Raw genomic sequence first — 16,453 nt, 5'->3', positions numbered from 1 at the left:
GCTGGGGGGGCTGGGATGGGCACCCCAACTCTGCCAGCACTGCTGGTGGGTCCAGGAGGTGCTGGAAGCTGTGGCAGCCCAGCGAGCAGAGGTGTAGAGCAGAGCTGAGGCAGCAGCGCTCGTAGGCTCTGAGGCTCCTGCAGCTCATTCATGCTTTTGATTATCTGACCTGCTGAGCTCTGCTGGAGCCTCGCTGGAGTAGCTGCAGCGTTGGGCCACTGGTTGTGACTCCTTAAGGATGTGCAGCAGACACAACAAATGCACGTGCCCGTGCTGAGCAGATCCTGATTTGGCCCAGGCTCGGTGCTGGGAGCAGAGTGGGAATTTGGGGCCGCTGTTGCTGTTCCCAGGCTGTCCCCGGGGACTGCTGTCTGACCTTGGACAAGGCCTTCTCCGTCACCCTTCACACTGGCCATGAATCATGCAGATTTATGGGCCGGCAGCTCTGTGCATTATTAATCGTGTCCCCCCTCACCACAGTTTGCACTCGGATGCTCATTCCGAGGGGGAAGACACATCCCAGCCTGGTGCTGTGGGAATCCAGCTCCCAGCCTCTGCCTGACCCCCCGAAACAAAAAAAGCCACCGGGATGGCCGGCAGCCCCAGACACCCAGGGGGTGTAAATCAGCGTGTTCACCCCTGCAAGGAGCATCCTCATCCACAGGGATGGGGACTGACTGCTGTCCCCTGTCCTGCCTGGTGCTTCGGTCACAGCCTGGTCCCTTGGTGGAGTGGAACATGCCCCAGAAGTGTAGAGGGGTGAGGTTGTCTGCTGGAATGGTGCTGAGAGAGGGAGCACTGTGTGTTGGAGCAGGGCTGGGCCATCACAGGGATCGGGACTGGGATCAGGATGGGGATGCCGTCACCCTCCCTCAGTAGCCAAAATGGAGCATTTGGTGCGTCCTCAGCAGGTTAATGAGTCAACGGAAACAATGAGGGAGACACACCGGTATTTTTAGCCATTCCTGCCTGGTTTGGGAACGGGGTGCTCCTCACGCCTGGAGCTGGGGGTGTGTCCACAGTGGCCTCTCCGGGGCTTTCACAGAGGCTCCTCAGGACCCCGGGCAGCTTGGCCACATTTCACCGCCTCAAAGCCGCTTTCTAATGGCCCTCCTGAGCTGTTTTGATCCTGCAGCACCCGCCCTGTCCTCTGCCAACACATATATCTGTAATTAAAGCCGAGCTTTCATGTCTCCTATGCTAATTTCCATGAGCTGCTTGGGGTTTGGTTTGGGTAGCCCTGGCTTGGGAAATGCCAAAGGAAAAACCACAGGGTGATCTTCACCTGGCTGAGCCTGCGGGGACGTCGCATCCTCCACGTCTGCTCACCTGGAATCCCTGATGCCACCTCATGTTTTTTATAGAAAATAAAGCTCAGCTCCCTGGGCTGAGCTTTAGGAGAGGTTTTTAGTCCCTGGAGAAATGATGAGGTTATAGGACATCTGGGAGTTAAACTTAGCTCTGCTGAATCCAGCCTTTCCAGACCTGGAAAAGTGGAACAATAACTACAACTAGGATCACCCTGATTCTTCACCTGGTTTTTGATCTCTTGCTTTGCATGCGAGACTTGTCTCCAGGCTTTCCTCTGCAGCCAGGACTCTGAATCTGCTGAGGTCACTGGGCTTTGAAATGCAGCTCCAATCTCTGTCTGTGAGTGAGCTCTGGGACCCGTGAGGGGAGGGGACGGTGGAATTCATCCCGTGGCTCCATCCACAGCCAGGAACGTGCTCTTCCCTGCTTGTCTCAGACCTGCTATTGCAGAGAGGGCAGGAACAGCCTCGTTCTGTGCGGAAGCATCTACAGAAGGTGCAGGGGCGGTGTGGAGGCTGCCAGGTGTGAGGGAGGAGGATGTCCTGGGCACTGCCTTGGGAAAAGAAACCAAGATGATTTAGAAACCATGGAAAGATTTGAGAGGCTCCCCATGCTGGGAGCTGGTGTGTGCAGCGGGTGGGTGAGGGTGAGAGTTGCTGGGCACATACAGAGGGTCTGTGCTGCACAGCCCCACGTGGCATGGTAGAAACTCCTCCATGGGTTAGAGCAGTGACTGCTGGAGTGTAAGGGTTCCTGTGCTGTATTGCTTTTTTCCCAAAGATTTGCTGGGAACACCCCTTTCTGGGAAGAGAAATGTGGAGCCTGAGCGTACTCTGGTCCCAGTGGCCCACATGTGCCCATCCCAGCCCTTCCAAGCTGAACCTTTCCCTGCCATCTGCTGCACCCTCCTCACTTCTGGAGCTGATTGTGGCCATAAATCGGCTCTTAACACAAACAAATAGAAATTAATTTTAAAATAGTCTACCAACGCTGTGAAACTTGAGGGACTTCCTGAAGCACAAGCCTGGAAAGCACCTGAGCAGCCCAGCCAGGCATGAGGCAGTCCCCAACCCAGGCACTGCCAGTGATCCCAACCCGCCCTGTGCCTTCAGGCAGGGGCTTCCCTGTCCCTCAGGCTTCTTCTTCCCATCACTAATTAACCTCCTGGCTAATAACCATGCCCAGATTCAGGCTAGGATTTGCTTTGGTTTCCCGTCTGTGTGCTCAAACCCCCACTTGCCTGCGCTGGAATTGGAAACGGTCCGAAAACTAATTGGGTGGGAGGGCGTTGGGCTGTGTGCCCCTCTCCCCGACCTCGCGGTGCAGGAACCCCAGTTCCAGAGAGTCCTACTGGCCTCCTGCCCTGGCCTTGGGATGCCGAGCATCCCCTCCTGCTCCCCCAGCACCGCGTCCCTCTCCCATGGTGGCACCAGCGCGCCGTGGCAGCTCCCACCGCGCTTCCCGGCGCTCTTTGTCCAGCACCAACTTTTTTCTTTTCTTTTTTTTCCTTTCCTCATCCCCCTTCTTTTTTTTCCGCCTTTCCCTCCCCTTGGAGCCTCCCGTGACGCTGCCCTGTCCTCCAGCCTCCGCGGGAACGCGGGGGGATTGTTTTAAGGCAAGAAAAGCGTGTGCGGTGCGGGGAGGCGCGCACGGGGGGTTTTGCCAGATGACTGCGCAGCCGAGCGGCGTGCCTGTGCCTGCGCCCGTCCCCGCGCCTGTGCCTGCGCCCGGCCCCGCACAAAGAGCCCTTCTCAGGCAGCCCCAACCTCCGCATTCCCCCGCGCAGCCACCCAGAAGCGCCGTCGCCCCGCGGCCGCGGCGCCCGGGGCTCGGAGCCGCCGGCGAGCCGGGCACCGTCCGCGGGCGCCGGCAGCTGCTGTGCCTCATTAGGATGCACACCTGCTCCCCGCCGCCCTTTGTGTGCCGAGCAGATGCCCTGATTTATTATTATACACATTTTCTTTTTCATTTGGCCTGGATAATGCCGTCTCATTAACTCAAAATGTCTCCGAATCCTGACAAATTCTCACACAATCCCCAACAATGAAATCAGAATTGGGTTAAAAAAAAAAAAAAAGAAGAAAAAAAGAAAAAAAAGAAAAAAGTAGGGGAAGAGGAGGAGAGGGGGAGCGGGGCTGAAACGTGGTCTTGCCGCCGGCAAAGCGCGGTGGCTCCGGGCTGGAGCGGCCGAGGGTGGGGTTTGTTGGTTGTGCTTCACTGGAGGAGCCCCATGATCTTGTTTCGGGGGTTGTAGGTGACTGCTGTGCTCTGCAGTATTCCCTGGGACCTCCCCTGCTCACCCCCTCGCCATGGGAGCCTTGGAGGCCGTGCAGGAGGCTCGGGAATGCAATGTCCCACCAGATCCAATGGCAACAGGTGTGAGCTCGTGGTGCCCTGAGCCCGACCTGCCACAGCACCGTGGGGACCACAGTCCCCCAGTGCCCAGGTGCCATTGCCTTCCCCACCCGTCACCTCCAGCTCCTGGCCGTGCAGGATCCCAGATTTATTTCTGCTCTCAAGGCCTCTGGTAGAAACCCGTGAGCTGAGCGTGGTGCACCCTGTGGTGGCATTGCCATCGTGGTGTGGGACAGCAGCGTGCCAGCACCACCTCACTCCTCCCATGCCCTACTCACCATGACTGCTCAGCACAGCCCAGCCAGCACAGAACATCCCCTTTGGAAGAGCTGTAATGTGAGCAGAGAGGGCTGGGGACAAAACCTGTGGTGGCATCGTGTGTTGCAGGCGGGATACAAGAGATGCCACGCGGGAGCGTTCGTGCCTCACCCCTGGGATTTTTTGGTATCAGGTGCACAGCTTTGCTCTGTCCTTACCTTGCCCCCTCTGCAAGGTCCTGCCAGCCACACATCCTGCCTGGGCCCACCAGGATGGCTGGTGGGATTTGCCCTCGGGGCATATTGCCAGCCCCAGTCCTGCTCCAGCCCAGGTGGCCAATGGTGACAGATGGTGAAGCCAGTGGTGGCATCGGGGGTTCTTTTCTCAGGGCCCCCACGCAGAGGGATGCAGCAGCCAGGGCCACTCACCCTCCTTGTGCAGGGTTTGGCTTTGGGGAAGCTCTCAGCTGACTGTGAGGAGCAGGAGCATGTCCCACCTGTTGCCAACCGATGCTGAGCCCCTGCTTAATTTGCGTTTGAGTGATTTAGGATGGAGGGAGGATAAAAATCCCCCTGGTGAAGCAGAGACCCCAGCATGGGCAGGGACGGGCAGGGAGAGGGGCTGTCCCCATGCTGCCTGGCCCCATGGATTTGGCGTGGGTATGGGGATGCTCCTCTTGTCCCCACCATGTGTCCCTTGTGCCTTGGTTTCCTCTTCAGCAGGGAGGGGAGGGAGAAGACTCTCCCTGCGATGAGACGCAGGATGTCAGCGCCGCGGCTGCGGTTGTGCAAGTCGGCGCAGGCCCCTCCATGGGGGACGCCTTTGTTCCCAGCACCTCTTTCATCTTCCTCTTCCCAGCCCGGCGCAGCCAGGGCAGAGCCTCGCCACTGCCAAACCCGACGTGCCGGGCAGCGGCGCGGGGCTGGGCCGGTCCTCGGGGCCGTCCCACTGACGGTGTGTCTCACCCCTGCCAGGTGTAGCGGTGCCTACGTGGGCGAGCGGTGCCAGCTGCCCAACCCCTGCCTGAGCTCCCCCTGCAAGAACGCCGGCACCTGCACCGCGGTGGTGCGCGGCAGCACCGTGGATTACACCTGCGCCTGCCGCCTGGGCTTCACCGACGAGCTGTGCCTGACGCCCCGCAACAACGTCTGCCTCAGCAACCCCTGCCGCAACGGCGGCACCTGCGACCTGCTGACGCTCAGCGAGTACAAGTGCCGCTGCCCGCCCGGCTGGTCAGGTGAGGGGTGGCACCTGCGGACACGGCCGGGGCGGGAAGGATGGCCTGCGACAGGGGTTAGCCCTGTGGGTGGACAGCTGCCTCTCATTTTGGGCTCAGAGAGGTGGGGAGGGTGGGCTACAAACCTGAGTTTGGGTGGGTCCCAGCTGGGGGAACTGTGATCTTCCTGCACAGTGAGGTTTGAGGTGGGGGAATTAGTTACCACCAGCCCCAGATCCAGGTCTGCACCGCGGTGTAGATCACTGCCAGCAAGAGCTGAGCTGCTGTTTGCATCCTCACCCTCCCTCCCTGCCCTCCCCAGGCAAAACCTGCCAGCAGGCCGACCCCTGCGCCTCCAACCCCTGCGCCAACGGGGGCCAGTGCGTGCCCTTCGAAGCCCACTACATCTGCCGCTGCACCGCCGGCTTCCACGGCGCCAACTGCAAGCAGGACGTCAACGAGTGCAACATCTCCCCACCCGTCTGCAAGAACGGGGGCAGCTGCACCAACGAGGTGGGCACCTACCAGTGCTCCTGCAAGCCGGCCTACACCGGGCAGAACTGCGAGCACCTCTACGTGCCCTGCAACCCCTCGCCCTGCCAGAACGGGGGCACCTGCCGCCAGATCGGAGACACCACCTACGACTGCACCTGCCTGCCAGGTAGGGAGGGAAAGGGATGGGGGGACCCTCTTGCAGCACCTTAGTCCACCCTAAATGAGTAGTGGCCGAATTTCCTGCAAGCTGCGGCTGTGGGAGGGAGAAAACCCTCTGGTTGTGGGCTCGTTGTGTCACGTGCTTTTGGGAAGATGTTGGGCAGCGATGCCCGAGGAGGAGAGTTCATCTGGGGGCTTTATATACTTTGTGCTTCACCAAAATAGCTCTTCCAAAACAAGAAGGCCCCTGTGCGGATGCTCATATTCCAGAATAAGAGTGCCTTTTTCCGCTTTAGCTTAATCTACTTCCAGAATGGAATAATTAGCCCGGAATAGCTATTTTGGAAAGTTTCCGAGTGCTAATGGAGCTGGGGAAGGAAGACCCTCTCCGTGCTCGCTGCTGCTCCCTCCGGCAGGCTCTGGAGGAGCCCAGCAGGATTGCAGTCTCTGGCATGGAGGGCTCCTTGTGGGGGCTGTCCTGGGAGCTCAGCACTCTGGAAAGGATCTTGGCACCCTGGAAAGGATCTTGGCACCCTGGAAAGGAGCTTGGCACCCTGCAAGCCCTCGAGAGGAACAGCAGCTGTGACAAGGCCCCCTGACCCCACCAAGCCCTTTCACTTCTGCCCTCGGAGAGTGGGTCTGCAGCGCAGTCAGGGCAGGGGGAGGAAGGGACTGAGCAGCTCCACGCTCCGCCCATCCCTGGGTCAGCTGGAGAAATGAAACCATGGAGTTTCAGCCCAGAGCCACACTCAGACCAGGTTGTGTTTGCTGGGATGAGCGCTGCTCCTCACCCGAGCCAGGCACACTGGCCAGCTGTGGCAGATGTGGAGGGGATGCCCCCGCCCTGTCCCTGGGAAGGAAGCTGTGGGCAGCACTGCGCTGCCTGAGGAGTCCCTTGTGGGATTGGTTTGATCCTCTGGTCACCCATAGCCCAGCAGTGGCCAGGGCAGGATGAAGGTTGGGTGGCTTCTCTGCTCTGCACCCTGGGCAGGGCTGGGCATTGCCATGGGGAGCTCCAGCCTCCCTCCCTGTAGCTCCTGCCCCATCTCTGCTGCAGACGTGGCATCAGGGTGGGGATGGGGTCTCCCAGATGGCACAGACCCCCACATCCTGCTGGCAGCCAGCCCACCTTAGGGGAAGATAAGTGATCCCTGCGAGCAGTGTGGGGGATCTTGTCTTGATGCCTGACACAGGTTCAGAGGTTCCATCCCCTTCCCAAAGCTTTTGGTTGCAGTAACTCAGGAATCCCATTAGCCATCCAGAACAGATCCCTGCAGCATCTCCTGCCTCACCTCCACCCCTGCGCACCCGGGCTGGAGCAAAGCTCCTGTCCTTAGGGACAGTGAGGTGTGGGGCTGAGCGGGCGAGCAGTGCCAGGAAGGAAGCCTTTCCTTGCAGGATGAGCTCCCGGCGGCGATGCTCCGTTGGAGCAGCTCCGAGCCCTGTCCCGCCGGAGCGGCGCTGCCGCAGGGACGGGCAGGTGGAGGTGGCAGCAGGAGCTGGGCTGGCCCTGCCCTGCCGTTCTGCTGACAAGGCACTTTCCCTGAGCAGCCCAAGCGTCAGGCACGGCGGGGTGAGGCACGGCCCTGGGGGAGATCCCTGCTCCCGGCAGGATCAGTGCTGTCACGCCCAGTTGCGGCTCCGTGGGCCGCTTCCAGGAGATTTGCATCATGCAAGAGCTGGTTCACCTCCCGTGGGGTGGCACAGCCCCTGCTCCGGGGAACAGGGGGTCCCTCAGCACCTCCTCTGTCCCACACGGTGCAGGAGCTGCACCAGCAGCAGAGGCAGAGGGACGGGGGGGCTGTTCCTCATGATAAGGGGGTGATTGATATGCTGGTATGTGGCACAGCAAACCTGGAACAATGTCCCCTTTTCATTCCCAGAGAGGCCTGGCCCTACCGGGTTTCTTCAAGTTAAACTAATCTTGGCTGTTTTATCGTGCCATCGCTGCAGAACGTAACCCTGAGTTTAAAGTAATTGCCATACTAATTACTCATTTGGATGGTTCAAAATGAGTTAATCCTGGTATCTAGGACATTGCGAGTTATTGCTGCTCAGGTTCAGCCCAGCTGCTAAAAAGTGAGGTGCAAATCAATGTTATCTGGTCTGGACTCCTACCAGCAATCATAAAAAGCTGTGGCTGCTCCCCATGTGATGGGGCTGGGGAGAGGAAAACAGGGAGAGAGCGAGGGGAAAGCTCCCAGATGGGCCAGGGTCTGGGGTCCCACAGAGGATGAGTCTGGGCACCTGGTCCTTACCTGTGGAGGTGACATTTTGAGCTATCTGTGCAGGGAACAGCCTGGTCTGGAGCTGCAGAATGCCCTGGAGAATTTGGGGGAGCTGCAGATGGACACTGGCACTGTGGGCTGGCATTGCCATCCCAAACCCCAAGCACCTGGGTCAGGAGCTTTGGGGGTTGTAGAGTAAATGCAGCTTTTAACACAAATGTCAGCCAGAGGTGGCTTGGCAGATGTCCTGAGAAGGGCCTGGCTGCTTTCTTCCTGCTGGAGAGGCTGGGGGTGGCAGGGTTTCCATGCTATCAGCTGGAGGTGATAACAAACCCAAGCAGGAGGTGGGCTGGGATGAGCCCAGCGCCCTGTGGGATGGTGGCTTGCCCTGGCAGGGACTTGGATCCCCCTCAGAGGCGAGCGCTGCTGCTGAGGCTCTTTACAAGTGAAATTAAAGCCGATGATTCAGCACTGAGTGCCACAAGCCTTTGTGGGAGCAGCCCTGCTTTGTTCCCACTGGTGTGGAGTCAGATCCTCCACTGCTTGGGGCAAGTGTCTCCAGAGCTGGAGGCTCTGGCACCAGGGACACCCTGCCCTGTGCAGAGGAAGCTGCTGCCTGCCAGGCTCCAGCAGAGGCAGAGTAGGGATGAAGATGAAACCAGGCTTCAAAGCCAGCCTGGCACACACTCAACACCTGATAGCAAACACCCTGCTGGTGGTGGGGGGTGGCAAGGGACAAGGTGGTGACACAGCCAGTGGGTGAGTTGGCATCACGGCTGATGTCTCGTCTGTGCAGGGTTCACGGGTCAGAACTGTGAGGAGAACATCAATGACTGTCCGGGCAACAACTGCAAGAATGGGGGCACCTGTGTGGATGGCGTCAACACCTACAACTGCCAGTGCCCACCGGAGTGGACAGGTAATGCCGGCAGTGAGGGTGGCACAGGGCTGGGCTGGGAGCACGGGTCCTGCCCAGGGGGATGGTGGGCACAGTGTGGGCAGAGCTGTCCTGCTTCACACCGGGAGTGGGTCAGTGCCAGTTTCATGCAGGTGCCCTGTCCCCTGGCAGGTCAGTACTGCACTGAGGACGTGGACGAGTGCCAGCTGATGCCCAACGCCTGCCAGAACGGTGGCACCTGCCACAACAACCACGGCGGCTACAACTGTGTCTGTGTCAACGGCTGGACGGGCGAGGACTGCAGCGAGAACATCGATGACTGCGCCATGGCCGCCTGCTTCCACGGGGCCACCTGCCACGACCGGGTGGCCTCCTTCTACTGCGAGTGCCCCCACGGCCGCACAGGTGAGGCCCTGTCCCACCTTGTCCCCTGCCCTGCATGTCCCCTGGCTCCTTGCTGCGGTCTTGGTCCGTAATGACTCGTGTGCCCATCGTCCTTGACATGCACCTTTTGCTGCCCAGGTCTGCTGTGCCACCTGGACGACGCCTGCATCAGCAACCCCTGCAACGAGGGCTCCAACTGCGACACCAACCCCGTCAATGGCAAAGCCATCTGCACGTGTCCTTCGGGGTACATGGGGCCAGCCTGCAACCAGGACGTGGACGAGTGTTCGCTGGGTGAGCTCACACAGAGTGACAGCAGCGCGGCTGGGGAAGGCTCTGGCACAGCCAGGAGCGAGTCCTGAGAGCTGTTCTTGTGTGTTACAGGAGCCAACCCATGTGAGCACGCAGGGAAGTGCATCAACACTCAAGGGTCCTTCCAGTGCCAGTGTCTGCAGGGCTACTCGGGCCCTCGCTGTGAGATCGATGTCAATGAGTGCCTCTCCAACCCCTGCCAGAATGATGCCACCTGCCTGGACCAGATCGGGGAGTTCCAGTGCATCTGCATGCCCGGTGCGTGGGCAGCCCTGTGGACCCAGCCTTAGAGCTGGGGGTGGGTGATGGGAGGGCTTTGGGTGCCCCTCAGCTTCAGCTCAGTGCGGGGTTGGGTGAGCAGCTCCTGTGTGCCTGGGGACAGCACCGGAAAGAGAGAATTCAGTAAAGGCTGTGTAGTGGGGGGACAAGAAGTGAGAGTTGGGCACTATCGGCCCTTCCCTGGATTCCTCCTCTTGCCAATCTTGCTGGCTTGGATCGAGCCAAAGCCTGTTGATCCAAGATGGACAACCATGGAGCATCTTGTGCATCAGATCCCACCATGTGTAGAACATCTCCTGAGCTGCCTTTTAAAGATGGGGGGACCAGCTGTAACGCACCTGTCGTGTGGTTGTGCCAGCCCTGTGCCATGGTGCTGACGGTGCTGGGTCTCTCGGCAGGGTACGAGGGGGTTTACTGCGAGATCAACACGGACGAGTGTGCCAGCAGCCCCTGCCTGCACAATGGCAATTGCCTTGACAAGATCAACGAGTTCCACTGCGAGTGCCCCACTGGTACGTGGCATCCATCCCACCACCAGCATCCATCCACTGCCACTGTGGTGGAAACAAAGCCAGGAATGGGCTCCTTAAATTTCATAGCCCTCCGGAATGGGCAGAGTGTAGCAAGCACCTCTTGGTGCTTCGGAGGAGGCTTCTCCAATTGCAATGAGGGGCTGAGCCCCGTGCAGGCATTGCTGCTCCAGCTCCGGCCCATGGGAGAGGGGAAGGAGGATTAAACCCCACGGCTTTGCACTTGAAAAGGCCCCTCTTTGGGAAGGAGGGCTGGGGGCTGGGGGGGCCGCACCAGCGGCTTTGAATGCGGTGTCAAAGTCACGGGGTGGAGCAGAGAATGGGGAGACGGTTAATCTGTGAAAGGAGGTTTTGAAGTTCAGAGACTTTGCTCCTCTAGAGATGTAAATAAGATGCTCTCAATGGTGGGTCGCAGCCCCGCATTCAGGGCCCCCAGCAGCCGTCCCCATGGAAACCCGGCGCCCCAGCCGGGATGCGGGGGGCCAGCGGGAGCGGGGCGGGGGGGCCCGGCGGGAGCTGCCCGGCAGCAGGGAGGGGAGCCTGGCGGGTCCGGCCGTGCTCAGGGACGTGACTTCTCCCTCCATTCCAGGCTTCAACGGGCACCTGTGCCAGTTTGACATTGACGAGTGTGCCAGCACCCCCTGCAAGAATGGTGCCAAGTGCGTGGATGGCCCCAACACCTACAGCTGCGAGTGCACCGAAGGTGAGGGGATCCTGCGTCCTGGCGGGCTGGGGGGGTCCTGCCCCGTGATGTGCCATAAAACCACATTGACGAATCACTTAGTGCCCACCTCTCCAAGCACCTGCTGTGGCAGGTGTCCCCAAACCGTCCGTCAGTGGGGTCGGTCCCTGCTGATGTGATTCCTATGGAGCAGAATGTCCCTTTCCCAGGTGTTGGCAGAGCAAGTCGGGCTCTGCAGCCTGCTGGTGCCGGAGCCAGGTGTATGGAGCCTGGCACTCCTTAGGTGTGGCCCCGCAGCAGCCGTCCCACCGTGCTCCCGCCTGCTGGGGCGGCAGTGAGGGGGAAGGCAGGAAGGAAGGAATAAAGCTGCCTCTATGGGGACGCAAGGTGCAGGGCCGTGGGGGCTCGCCGACCGAAACCCAAGGAGCAGTTGCACAAAATGATGACTTGAGCCCTGGTGGCAAACAGTGGCTCTTTTGTGGAGCAGCTCCCGCCAGAAATCTTCCAGCTGAATGGCCTCTAATTAGTGTCTTGCTAATGCCAAGCCCCGATGAAAAGCTGCTATGTGGGCTTGGCGGGGTCTAGTCAAAGCTGTACTTTGTCCTCGGCTCTCCACCCCCAAACCCGGCGGGGAGGGAGCCGGCCAGGAGAATAGGAGCTGCCGGGGGGGTTATTATTCGGGGGTGCTTGCGGCCGGCCCCCCCCGTGCACTCCGGGACGAGCCGCGGGCGAGCGCGGGGCCCCGCTCCAGAGCCGAGGCAGCTTTAATGCAGGTCATTGTACACCCCGGCACAAAGCCCCCGGGCTGGGGTCTGACCAGCCCCTCTGCCAGCACATCGGGGTGCTCCCTGCCTGGATCCCACTCCTGGGGGTCCCAGGGCTCACGGTGGGGCAGGTAAAGCCACCCCAGTGCAGTGCCTCACACCTGGACAGGATGGGAAGGAGTGTCCCTCATCACCACCTCGTGTCCCCCATCCCCACCTCGTGTCCCCCATCCTCACCCTGTGTCCCTCCTGCTGGTGGCAGGTTTCACGGGCACCCACTGTGAGATCGACATCGATGAGTGTGACCCTGACCCGTGCCACTACGGGACCTGCAAGGACAGCATCGCCTCCTTCACCTGCCTCTGCCAGCCCGGCTACACGGGCCACCGCTGCGACATCAACATCAACGAGTGCCAGAGCCAGCCCTGCAAAAACGGGGGGACCTGCCAGGACAGGAACAACGCCTACAACTGCATTTGCCTCAAAGGGACCACGGGTGAGCAGGAGGGAGCTCTCGGAGTTCCGTGCGGCTTGGCAGTGCCGGTGCAGTATCCTGCTCCCATCCTCATCCTGGGGCAGGTTGGCCCTGGGCCACCGCCAGCAGCTGCCCTGGTGCTGGGGCGGCCCTGGGGCATCCTGGGTGAGGGCGAGTTCTCCCGGTTTGGTGCTCAGCTCTGGCAGGAACCGCGCCCCAGCCGGGAGCTGCCCATGGCAGAGGCGCTTTGTTGTGGGGCAGCGGTGGCAGTCAGTGCCAGCGGGCTTCATTTTACTGCTTTGACGGGACTGGGGACGCCCTAACAACACCCCTCTCCTCTTGGGGACCCCCTAACAACACCCCTCTCCTCCCCAGGCCCCAACTGCGAGATCAACCTGGACGACTGTGCCAGCAACCCCTGTGACTACGGCAAGTGTATCGACAAGATCAATGGCTACGAGTGCACCTGCGAGCCGGGGTATACAGGTGAGAGCAGGGCCTCACACCCTGGGGACCTGCAGCTGCTGGTGCCTCACAAAACCAGGACGAGGGTGCAATAAGGAGGGGGGATGCTGCCATTCTGCTTGTAGGAGGTTTTACACCCTCCAGCGCTCCAGCTTGTTCAGGAGGGCGACCCTGGCTCGGTCTGAAATCAAAGGGGTGTCTGGTGCTGCGAATTCGACTCCCGCTGCACCCACTCCCATGGGTATCAGGTTGCTGCCTTGTCCAACTGGTTTGTTTGATGGCTGCTGGAAATGGTGGAGGGCTTTGATGGGAGCAGCCCCCACCGCTCGCACAGCCCCTTGTCCTTGGGCCCGCCGGGAGCCGAAATAAAGCCTGGCTTTGTCGGCCGTGGCAGGTAGGGTTACAGGCTGAAACCTCCTCCCTTCAGTATTCCCTCCTGGACCAAAGCAGCCCAGGGCACGGCCTCTTCCCAGTCACGTTTAATGAAGGCAGGCAGGCGATGCAGGGTGTGAAGTCACCCTGCCTGCAGGGCAGCCCGCTCCTCTGCAGCCGGCACACGTGTGGCCCGAGATTCGAGCCTCCAGCAGACGTTCCCTGGGTGGCTGGAGGGGGAATTGCCTGGTGGGTGCTCTCCCCATGCCATGCCGCCCATTCTTACAGGGTAACTGTTCTTGCTCCCCCTTTCCCAGGGCGCATGTGCAACATCAACATCGATGAGTGTGCCAGCAACCCCTGCCACAACGGGGGCACGTGCAAGGATGGCATCAACGGCTTCACCTGCCTCTGCCCCGAGGGCTTCCACGACCCCAAGTGCCTGTCCGAAGTGAACGAGTGCAACAGCAACCCCTGCATCCATGGGAAATGCCACGATGGATTGAATGGGTAGGCTGGAGGGTGCAGGGGCTGCTGGGGGGCTGCAGGGAACAAAGGGTCCCCAACAAAGTCTGGGTTAGAGGAGAGCGAGCATCACCCTTGAGTTGGTGCTTGTCCGTGCTCTGGGCCAGTGCCATGGGATATTCCCTGGAAGGGACAGGATTTACTGGATAAATGATGGCTGGTGTAGCCTAGAGGACCAGGTCGGACTAGATCTTTATGCCCCAATTTTTCCCCAAAGCTACAAGTGTGACTGTGACCCTGGCTGGAGTGGGACAAACTGTGACATTAACAACAATGAGTGTGAATCCAATCCCTGCATGAACGGTGGCACCTGCAAGGACATGACCAGTGGCTACATCTGCACCTGCAGGGAGGGCTTCAGCGGTAAGTGGGGGGTTAGATTGGGTGTTCTGGAAAATTTCTTCCTGGAAATGGTGGTCAGGCACTGGAAAAAGCTGCCCAGGGAAGTGGTGGAGTCACCATGACTGGAAGTGTTTGAAAGGGGTGTGGATGTGGCATTTGGGGATGTGGTTTAGTGAGGAACATGGTGATGCTGGGTTAATGGTTGGACTTGATGATCTTAGAGGGCTTTTCCAGCATCATCAAGTCTGTGATTCTGTGATTCTAAGGGTGCAGGCAGGGATGCTGCCATGTTCCCCCCATACCAAGGCCTAGGGGGGAGCTGTGGGTGGGTGCTCCCATGACGGGCTGGAGGCTTCACTTTGGGGACGGTGGAGCCCCAGGTGTGGCTGGAAGCTGTGGCAGTGCAGCCAGCCCAGAGACCTTCAGCAGAGTTCAGGGCTGGCGCTGAGTACAGGAGCCTTTCCCGGGGCGATGGGTGTGCTGTTGTCATTGTCACCATGTCCCCACTGTACCCTCAGCCCCCTTCCACCAGCACACCTCCATCACAGCCTCTTTTATTTATTTTTTCTTGACACAGGCCCCAACTGCCAGACCAATATCAATGAATGCGCTTCCAACCCCTGCCTGAACCAGGGCACGTGCATCGATGATGTCGCTGGCTACACCTGCAACTGCCTCCTGCCCTACACAGGTGAGAGGAGTGCCCTGTGCCCCACCACGGCTCTGGGGAGTTTCTTCTTCACCTGTGACACCAAACTGGTCCCCAGCACACGCAGTGAGCTGGCACTCGGCGTGAAGGCTTGCCTCACACTGCCCTGACGAGGGGCTGCCCACAGCCATGGCTCCACCTCTCCACAGCGCAGCTGGAGGAAATTTGCAGGAGCTTTGGGAAGCTGCCAGCCACAGCTTCCTCCCTTCCTCCTCTTCCTCCTCTTCCTCCTCCTCCTGGAGGGTACCAGGGCGGTGGCTCGGGGGCAGCAGCACCCAGGGCCGCCCCACTCACACCCCACCGTTCCCCAGCCATGATGCCCGTGCTGGAAAAGGCGATCCAAGGCCGAGGGGCCGGGGATTCTGCTGAGCCAATTCCTGTTTGCCGGCCCTGCGCTTCCGCTCGCGCAGCCGAGCACAATTGCAGGAAGCCATGAGCAGTTTCCTGCCCTCACCGGTGGCCATAGAAACCCCTGGGGGGACGGGGACTGGGCAGGCAGGGAGGGGAAGGCTCTGGAAAATAGCAAAGGCCAGTTCAGGAGATATTGGCTGACAGGGAAGATAAGGGTTTGGAGGGAACGTGTCCCTTGGCTGGACGTAAACAGGAAAAGCAGCGGAGAGGGAAGGGGGGAGGGAGTGCAAGGGGGGAAAGACACCCCAAGCAGCACTTCCCTGCCAAAGGAAGTGTGCAATGCTTTAATGCAGCCCAGATAGCCAGGGCTTAAAAGTTTGTGGGGATCTGGGGTCATGGGTGACCAGGAGTGGAGGAGACAGCCCCAGCTAGGCTGCCCTGGGGTGGTGGGGAAGTCCAGAGCCTTCCCCAGTCTGGCAGCAGCCCGGGGCAGGGGATAACAGGGTCTTGGGCTGCCTGTCATTTTGGAGGGTGTCAGCGGGTGCTTGTACCTGTGCAGGAGCCACCTGTGAGGACGTGCTGGCCCCCTGTGCTGGCAGCCCCTGCAAGAACGGCGGCGAGTGCCAGGAGTCAGAGGACTACAAGAGCTTCTCCTGCAGTTGCCCCCCTGGCTGGCAAGGTATGGGCATGGCCCTTTTGGGGGTTAGAACCCCCCGCTCCCCTCAGGGAGGGAAAGGCAGGGGGAGGAAGCCAGGCCTGTGAGAGGGTCCTGACCTGCCCCGTGGCTCAGCTGGGTGGACAGGATGTGACCATTGCCTGCATCCCTTGGTTCCTGCCCTGGTGCAAGCGGTGCCCAAGATGTCATTGTCACTCCCAGGGCTTTCACCAGCACCCCCAGCCCACACAATCCCTATCCTGCTCTGTCCCCAGGTCAGACCTGTGAGATCGACATCAATGAGTGTGTGAAGAGCCCCTGCCGGAATGGGGCTACGTGCCAGAACACCAACGGGAGCTACCGCTGCGCCTGCCGGACCGGCTTCTCCGGCCGCAACTGCGACACCGACATCGACGACTGCAAGCCCAGTAAGAGCAGGGGCTGCCCCCAGACTGCACCCAGCCCAGCCCTGAGCCTCGTGGCCTTTCCTGGGGCTGGGATTCTCCTCCCCATGCATGGCCCAGCCCCGGCTGCCTTTGTGGCCTGGGCAGTGCTGCAAGCCCTGTTGTGGGGATAATGTGTACCATGGGTTCTCCTTGTGTCCAGTCTCCTGGTGGGGTTGGTCTGGCTTCTGCCCAGTCCCTGGGCTCAGTCCCATTCTTCCACATGGCCAGGGAATGTGTATGGG

The 16,453-nt window shown here is 60.2% G+C and overlaps 1 protein-coding gene across 2 annotated transcripts in view; it reads left to right on the top strand.

Moving 5' to 3' along the window:
• NOTCH1 (notch receptor 1) overlaps nt 1–16,453 on the top strand; it is a 42,557-nt gene that overhangs the window by 13,506 nt on the left and 12,598 nt on the right. For both annotated transcript variants that reach the window (XM_039561536.1, XM_039561537.1), the window contains exons 3-17: nt 4,899–5,161; nt 5,463–5,801; nt 8,819–8,941; nt 9,092–9,325; nt 9,443–9,598; nt 9,689–9,874; nt 10,294–10,407; nt 11,015–11,128; nt 12,134–12,367; nt 12,722–12,832; nt 13,501–13,693; nt 13,926–14,071; nt 14,628–14,741; nt 15,670–15,789; nt 16,041–16,193. In XM_039561536.1, the coding sequence (XP_039417470.1) occupies nt 4,899–5,161; nt 5,463–5,801; nt 8,819–8,941; nt 9,092–9,325; nt 9,443–9,598; nt 9,689–9,874; nt 10,294–10,407; nt 11,015–11,128; nt 12,134–12,367; nt 12,722–12,832; nt 13,501–13,693; nt 13,926–14,071; nt 14,628–14,741; nt 15,670–15,789; nt 16,041–16,193 (2,600 nt within the window). The remainder of the gene's footprint in view (nt 1–4,898; nt 5,162–5,462; nt 5,802–8,818; nt 8,942–9,091; nt 9,326–9,442; nt 9,599–9,688; nt 9,875–10,293; nt 10,408–11,014; nt 11,129–12,133; nt 12,368–12,721; nt 12,833–13,500; nt 13,694–13,925; nt 14,072–14,627; nt 14,742–15,669; nt 15,790–16,040; nt 16,194–16,453) is intronic.

Source organism: Corvus cornix, chromosome 17 (genome assembly GCF_000738735.6).
Source record: "Corvus cornix cornix isolate S_Up_H32 chromosome 17, ASM73873v5, whole genome shotgun sequence".
Lineage (NCBI taxonomy): Eukaryota > Metazoa > Chordata > Aves > Passeriformes > Corvidae > Corvus > Corvus cornix.
Note: the sequence above shows the minus strand (reverse complement) of the source record. Positions and strands in the feature narration are given on the sequence as shown.